General features: G+C 40.8%; 1 protein-coding gene across 3 annotated transcripts in view; it reads left to right on the top strand.

The window, feature by feature from the left end:
* Positions 1-8,328, top strand: part of ITGAM (integrin subunit alpha M) — an 82,027-nt gene that overhangs the window by 43,705 nt on the left and 29,994 nt on the right. For 2 of the 3 annotated variants that reach the window (XM_017869819.1, XM_017869937.1), the window contains 2 exons: positions 6,087-6,227; positions 6,315-6,527. In XM_017869819.1, the coding sequence (XP_017725308.1) occupies positions 6,087-6,227; positions 6,315-6,527 (354 nt within the window). The remainder of the gene's footprint in view (positions 1-6,086; positions 6,228-6,314; positions 6,528-8,328) is intronic. The other variant, XM_017869874.1, reaches the window with a different exon arrangement.

The following is an 8,328-nucleotide window of genomic DNA, read 5'->3' as shown; positions in this document are numbered from 1 at the left end:
TATATATATATATTTATATGTATATCATTTTAAGTGTAAACAGATACAAATTTCCTTTTTTATATCTGATTTGGGTCTCTTTCATTTATTTTTCTTGCCTAATTGCTGTGACCAGGACTTCCAGTACTGTATTACATAGAAGTAGTGAGAGTAGGCATCCTTGCCTTTTTCCTCATTTTAGTGGTAAAACTTTCAATTTTTCACCATTGAGTATGATGTTTGTTGTGGGCTTGTCATATATGGCCTTTATCATATTGAGGTACATTCCTTCTGTAGTGAATTTATTGAGAGTTTGTATCATAAAATAATGTTGAATTTTGTCAAATGCTTTTTTTTTTGGTGTGTGTATATTGAGATGATCATGTGGTTTTTGTCCTTCATTCTGTTACTGTGATATGTCACATTAATTGATTTGCATATGTGGAATCATCCTTGCATCTTGCATCCCAGGGATCAATCACACTTGATCATGGTTATTATCTTTTTTTTTTTTTTTTTAACAAAGTCTCGCTCTGTCACCCAGGCTGGAGTGCAGTGGTGCGATCTCGGCTCACTGCAAGTTCCACCTCCTGGGTTCACACAATTCTCCTGCCTCAGCCTCTTGAGTAACTGGGACTACAGGCGCCCACCACCATGGCTGGCTAATTTTTTTTCTTTTTTTGTATTTTTAGTAGAGATGGGATTTCACTGTGTTAGCCAGGATGGTCTTGATCTCCTGACCTCATGATCCACTCATCTCAGCATCCCAAAGTGCTGGGATTACAGGTGTGAGCCACCGCGCCTGGCCAGTTATTATCTTTTTAATGTGCTATCAAATTCAGTTTGCTAGTATTTTGTTGAAGATTTGTCCGTCTATGTTCATCAGGGACATTGACCTATAACTACGTCTTGTAGAATTTTTGTCTGGCTTTGGTATCAGGGTAATGCTGGACTCATAAAATAAATTTGGAAGTGTTCCTTGCTCTTCAATTTTTTTTTTTACATGAGTTTGAAAAGGATTGACATTAATTCATTTTTTTTTTTTTTTTTTTTTTTTTTTGAGATGGAGTTTTGCTCTTGTAGCCCAAGCTGGAGTGCAGTGGCACAATCTTGGCTCACTGCAACCTCTGCCTCCTAGGTTCAAGTGATTCTCCTGCCTCAGCCTCCCAAGTAACTGGTATTACAGGTGCTCACCACCATGCCTGACTAATTTTTGTATTTTTAGTACAGACAAGGTTTCACCATGTTGGCCAGGCTGATCTCGAACTCCTGACCTTAAGTTATCCACCCACCTTGACCTCCCAAAGTGCTGGGATTGCAGGCATGAGCCACTGCGCCTGGCAACATTAATTCTTTAAATGTTTGCATTCACCTATGAAGCATCAGGTCCTAGGCTTTTCTTTGTTGGAAGGTTTTTTATTACTGGTTCAATCTCTTCATTTATTACTGGTCTTTTCAGATTTTTAAATTTCTTCTTGACTCAGTCCTGGTAGGTTGTATTTTTCTAGAATTTTATCCATTTCTTCCAGTTTATTTAATTTTTTGGTATTAATTTGTTCATAGTTATCTCCCATGATCCTTTGTATTTTGGTGGCATCAGTTGTAACGCCTCCTCTTTCATTTCTGATTTTATTTACTTGAGGTTTTTTTTCTTTAGTTTAGCTAAAAGTTTGTCAATTTCATTTATCTTTTTAAAAAAGCAACTCTGGCTGGGTGTTGTGGCTGACATCTGTAATCCCAGCACTTTGGAGGCTGAGGTGGGGGGATCGCTTGAACCCAGGAGTTTGAGACTAGCCTGGGCAACATAATGAGACTGCACCTTTATAAAAAATAAATAAAAAAGTAACGCTCTGTTTTATTGATATTTTCTATTATTTTTCTAGCCATTATTTGATTTATTTCTGGTTTGATCTGTATCATTTATTTCTTATGCTGACTTTGAGTTTAGTTTTTTTTCTTTTTCTATTTCCTTGATGTGTAAAGTTGTTTCCTTCCTTCCTTCCTTCCTTCCTTCCTTCCTTCCTTCCTTCCTTCCTTCCTTCCTTCTTCCTTCCTTCCTTCTTTCCTTCCTTCCTTCCTTCCTATCAAAATTAAAGTAAAAGTGTGTTTTTTATTTTTATTATAAATGGAGTGCAACATCATGTAGAAATCAGAAAACACAAACATGTTATAAGAATAAAACAAAAAATTTCCATACCACCAGAAACGACCAATCAATATTTAGGTGATTTTTAATGTAGGTGTTTAACTCTATGAACTTCCCTCTTAAATCTGCTTCTTCTGCATCCAATAAGTTTTGGTATGTTGTGTTTTCATCATCATTTTTCTTAAGATATTTCTTGATTTATCTTTTGATTTCTTCTTTGACCCACTGGATGTTCAGCAATGTGTTGTTTAATTTTCACCTATTTTTGACTTTTAAAATTTTCCTCTTGTTGATTTCTAGTGTCATAACCATTGGGTCAGAAAAAAATACTTGATATGATTTGTTTATCTATTTATTTTTTTAAATTTATTTTTGATAGAGTCTTGCTCTGTCACCCAGGCTGGAGTGCAGTGGCAAAATCTTGGCTCACTGCAACCTCTGCCTCCCAGGTTCAAGTTATTCTCCTGCTTCAGCCTCCTGAATAGCTGGAATTACAGATGGCCACCACCAAGCTTGGCTAATTTTTGTATTTTTAGTAGAGACAGGGTTTCACCATATTGGTCAGGCTGGACACCTGACCTCAGGTGATCTGTCCACCTTGGCCTTCCAGAGTGCTGGGATTGCAGGCATGAGCCACTGTGCCTGGCCAATACTTGATATGATTTAAATCTTGAATTTCTTAAGACTTGTTTTGTGGCCTAACATATGATCTACTTAGAAAATGTTCCACATGTGCTTGAAAAGACTGTGTATTCTGCTGCTACTGAATGGAGTGTTCTATAAATGTCTGTTAGATCCATCTGGTCTATAGTATTGTCCAAGTCTGTTGTTTCTTTATTGATTTTCTGTCTGTCTGAACTATTGTTGAAAGTGGGATATTGAAGTTCCCTACTATTATTAGAATATAATAATGATAATACTATTATTGTATTGCTGCCTACTTCTCCCTTCAGTTCTGGTAATATAGCTTTATGTATTTAGGTGCCCTGATGTTGAGTACATATATATTCACAATTGTTACATTCTCTTGATTAATTGACTTATTTATCATTATATGATGACTTTCTTTGTCTCTTGTGGCAGTTTTAAGATAAGGTCTATTTTTTCTGATATAAGCATAGTTCTCCCTGATCTCCCTTGGTTATCATTTGCATGGAATATCTTTTGCCATCCTTCCACTTTCAGCCTATGTGTGATCTTAAATCTAAATTGAGTTTCTTATAGGCAGCATATAGTTGGATTTTACAAGATCCATTCAGCCACTCTGTGTCTTTTGACTGGAGAATCTAATCCATTTACATATAAATTAATGATTGGCAGGTAGGGACTATTATTACTATTTTGTTTATTGTTTTCTGACTGCTTTGTAGTTCCTTTGCTCCATTCTTCCTTCCTCTCTTGCTGTCTTCCTTTGTGATTTGATTTTTTGTTGTTGTTGTGATATGTTTTGATTCCTTTTTCATTTGGTGTATCTACCACAGTTTTTTTTTTCTTTGTGGATACCATGAGGCTTACATAAAACATCTTACAGTTATAACAGTCTATGCCAAGCTAATAACAACTTTGACCACATACAAAAATTCGACCCTTTAACTTCTCCTCCCCACACATTTTACATTAATGTCACACTTTACCAATTAATTTGCAATAAAGGTGCAAAGATAGTTTAAGAGTTTTTCACCAAATGGTTCTCGAACAATTGGACATTCATAGTAAAAAAATAAAAATAAACCTCTATTCACACGTCACGCAATATAAAAATTAATTCAAAATAAGCAATTTCTTTAAAAGTTTAACATATGGTTATCATACCAGCAACTCCCCTCCTAATGATTTTTTTTTTTTTGAGACAGAGTCTCACTCTGTTGCCCAGGCTGGAGTGCAGTGGCATGATCTTGGCTCACTGCAAGCTCCGCCTCCTGGGTTCACACCATTCTCCTGTCTCAGCCTTCCAAGTATCTGGGACTACAGGCGCCCGCCACCATGCCTGGCTAATTTTTCTATATTTGGTAGAGACAGAGTTTCACTGTATTAGCCTGGATGGTCTCAATCTCCTGACCTCGTGGTCAGCCTCCCAAAGTGCTGGGATTACAGGTGTGAGCCACTGCGCCCAGCCTCCTAAGCCTTTAGTTAAGAGAAATGAAAACAGATGTCCACGTGAAAACCTGTATGCAAACGTTTCTGGTCGCTCTATTAATAATCACCCCTTAGAATAAACCAAAATGTCCTTCAACTAAGAAATGGATAAACCAACTGTGGCACACCTATACAATGGGAATACTAATCAGCAATAAGAGAGAGCAAATTACTAATACATGCAACAACACAGATGAATCTTAAATGCATTATTGTAGGTGAAAGAAGCCAAATTAAAAAGGCCACATACAATATAATTCCCTTTATATGACATTCCAGAAAAGCCAATAAGGGCAGAAAACAGTTGAGTGGTTGCCAGATGTTGGTAGTTGGAGGGGAGAGATCGACTATGATGGGGCAGCAGGGAATATTTTGGGGATGAAGAAGCTATTGTCTGTTTTGACTGTGGTGTTGGTTACATGACTTTATTGTTTTTGAGACAGAGTCTTGCTCTGTCACCCAGGCTGGAGTGCAACCTTCACCTCCTGGGTTCAAGCAATTCTCCTGCCTCAGCCTCCCAAGTAGCTGGATTACAGTCACCATGCCCAGCTAATTTTTGTATTTTTAGTAGAGACGGGGTTTCACCATGATTTCCAGGCTAGTCTCATCCTGACCTCAGGTGATCCACCCGCTGGCCTCTCAAAGTGCTGGGAGGCATCCGGCCAGTTATATGACTTTGTATGTTTGTCAAAACTGATAAAACTATGTACTAAAAGCCTGAATTTTATTGTATGTAAACTCTTCCCCAATAAATCTGACCTAAAAAACAATCAAAATTCCGTTGACTTTAGGATAAAGCTTAAATGCCTGTATTGAATTATCAGTGAGTCATCCCTCAATGGTGTATGAGGCAGAAATCACGTTGCAGAGCCGTGGCATGATGTCCCCTGCACATCCCCTTCCTAGAACTTGTCCCAGTTTGAAATTGCTGCACACATCTCCCTGTTAATCCATCGATTACTCTCCTCCCCTCCACCTGGCTGCACTGAGCTCAAGCCCTGGCAGGCGCTGTTTCTCTATTACCCAGCTGTGTGCTTAGCAATAAGAAACACGTTTGTTGAATGAATGAATAAATGAATGAATGAATGGGTGATTAAATAGGTGAATTTTATGGATGAATTCTACATATTGACCTTGAAGATATTCGAAACATCTTTTTACCTGTAGGTAAACAGCATTTCTTAATATCACAACAAATATTCCTGGCTAGCAATAGTTATTTTTAATCTAAGCCAGTTATTAGCCTTATTAGAGTGCCAACTTTGACTTTTTACCCCCCTAAAGATTCCTAATATATTGAAAGGGTGGTATTCTGTCTGCTCTTCTAGAATTTTCTATCTGTATTTTCCAACCCAAATCCTTCTTTGCTGCCTTAATAATCTCCCAGGAATACCATCTGGGGTAAATCCTCACACATTGCTCATTGACTCTACTATAGGCTTCTTTATTCTTTATCTTTTAAATTATTAAAAACATATATATATATATATACACACTTAGAGACTGGGGTCTTGCTCTGTTGCCCAGGCTGGAGTGCAGTGGTGACAAAGCTCACTACAGCCTTAAACTCCTTGGCTCAAGGGATCCTCCCACTTCAGCCTCCCAAGTAGCTGGGATTACAGGCAGAAACCACTCTGCCAGGCTTATTATATAGGTTCCTTTAGCTGGTAGCACATTCAAATGATAATTTATCATGAACCATATAGAAGATCACATCTTCTCCAGAGGGATTCTCCAGCAGACATAACTTTTCTTCACAGAGAGAAAACCCCCACATCTGCTTTAGGTGGGAAGAGGTGTGTGATTATGGCCCTGTCTCTTTCAGATCGGCGCCTACTTCGGGGCCTCCCTCTGCTCCGTGGATGTGGACAGCAACGGCAACACCGACCTGGTCCTCATCGGGGCCCCCCATTACTACGAGCAGACCCGAGGGGGCCAGGTGTCTGTGTGCCCCTTGCCCCGGGGGGTGAGTGGCGATGGGACCTGGGCTGGGTGGGGCCCGGTGTGGGTGGCAGGGTCGCCTGGGTTTGGGCCTGATACTGTTTGTGTTTAGCAGAGGGGTCGGTGGCAGTGTGATGCTGTTCTCTACGGGGAGCAGGGCCAACTCTGGGGCCGCTTTGGAGCAGCCCTAACAGTGCTGGGGGACGTGAATGGGGACAAGCTGACGGATGTGGCCATTGGGGCCCCAGGAGAGGAGGACAACCAGGGTGCTGTTTATCTGTTTCATGGAACCTCAGGATTTGGCATCAGCCCCTCCCATAGCCAGGTGAGACCCGATCACTGTCCTTGTCATGACGGTAGCCTCTTTGTTGATCTTTCTCCTTCTCATTCAGTGTGCCCGCAGCTGCTGGGTAAGTCCTCACAGTGCGCCTTTCAGAACCTCCAAAAATAATAACATGTGACTGGGCCTGGTGGCTCATGCCTGTAATCCCAGCACTTTGGAAGGCTGAGTTGGGAGGATTGTTTAAGCCCAGGAGTTCAAGACCAGTCAGGGCAACATAGTGAGAACCCATCTCTCCAAAAAAAAAAAAAAAAAAAAAAAATTAGCCAGGAGTGGTAGCACACACCCATGGTCCCAGCTACTCTGGAGGCTGAGGCCAGAGGATTGCTTAAGCCTGGGAGGTTAAGGCTGCAGTGAGCCCTGGTCACACCACTGTACTCCAGCAGCCAGAGTGACAGAGTCAGACTTGCACGTGCATGCACGCGTGCATGCACACACACACACATACACTTCACAAAAATCTCTTAGTTCCAGATTGATTATTTCTACAGCAATAGGAGGTGCATGATAGCCTCATCACTCCCACTTTGCAGATGAGTAGAGCAAGGCCCAGCGATGGCACATAGCAAGCTAGCAGTATTGGGATGCAGGCATTCCTTTCTTCTGAATCTTGGTCGTGGTAAGGTGACCAAGAGCTCTAGTTTGCCTAGCTCTGTCCCAGATTTAGTGCTGAAATCTCACATCCTGGGAAACCTATGAGGTTGGCCACCTTACAGTATTGCACACTTCACAGATGTGGAGTTGTGCAGTCACACGTGCCGCTCTTTCAGAAGGGCCCTGTGCTTGGCTTCATGCTCTGCTATTGCCATCTTCAATTCTTAATAATTTTTCAACAAGGGGTCCTACATTTTTTTGCACTGAGTCTTGCAAGGCATGGAGCCCATTCTGATGACTTGTCACCCTATATTCTGGCCCTAACAACTGTTTTCTTCTGTAAGTTGGCTTTCTGTCTCCTGCCAGGTGGAGCTCACTGTCTAGAGGGACCCTTACAGTCTGGTTCCATCTTCCCTGTGTCATACTCTTTCCCACCACAGCCACCTGAGACCGTCTAGTCTTCTGGCCTCTGGTCTCTGAGTTTTTACCAGCCTCACGTTTTTCTTTCTTTATGTTTAAAAATTTTTTTATTTAAAATCTTAGCAGATTTTAAAATGTGCAATGTAATACTGTCATCTATTGGTGCAATGTTGTACAGCAGACCTCTTGAACTTCATCTTGCATACTGAAAATGTATACCCATTGATCAGCAACTCCTCATTGTTCTCCAGCCCCTGGCAGCCACCATTATATTCTTTGCTTCAATGAGTTTGGTTGTCTTATTTTTTTATTTTTTGAGATGAAGTTTCACTCTGTCACCCAGGTTGGAGTGCAGTGGCACAATCTCGGCTCACTGCAACCTCTACCTCCTGGGTTCAAGCGATTCTTCTGTCTCAGCCTCCCGAGTAGCTGGGATTATAAGCATACACCACCATGCCTGGCTAGTTTTTGTATATTTTGTAGAGACTAGGTTTTGCCATGTTGTCCAGGCTGGTCTTGAGCTCCCGGGCTCAAGTGATCCACCTGCCTTGGCCTCCCAAAGTGTTGGGATTATAGGCATGAGCCACTACACCCGGCCAGTTTGGCTATTTTAAATAACTCATATAAGTGAAACCATGCCATATTTATCCTTCTGTGACTGGCTTATTTCACTTAGAATAATGTCCTCCGGGTTCATCCATGTCATCGCAAATGAAAGAATATCTTTCTTCTTTTTCTTCTCCTCCTCCTTTTTTTTTTTTTTTTTTTTTTT

Source organism: Rhinopithecus bieti, unplaced genomic scaffold, assembly GCF_001698545.2.
Source record: "Rhinopithecus bieti isolate Rb0 unplaced genomic scaffold, ASM169854v2 scaffold_63, whole genome shotgun sequence".
In the NCBI taxonomy this organism is placed as follows: Eukaryota; Metazoa; Chordata; class Mammalia; order Primates; family Cercopithecidae; genus Rhinopithecus; species Rhinopithecus bieti.
Note: the sequence above shows the minus strand (reverse complement) of the source record. Positions and strands in the feature narration are given on the sequence as shown.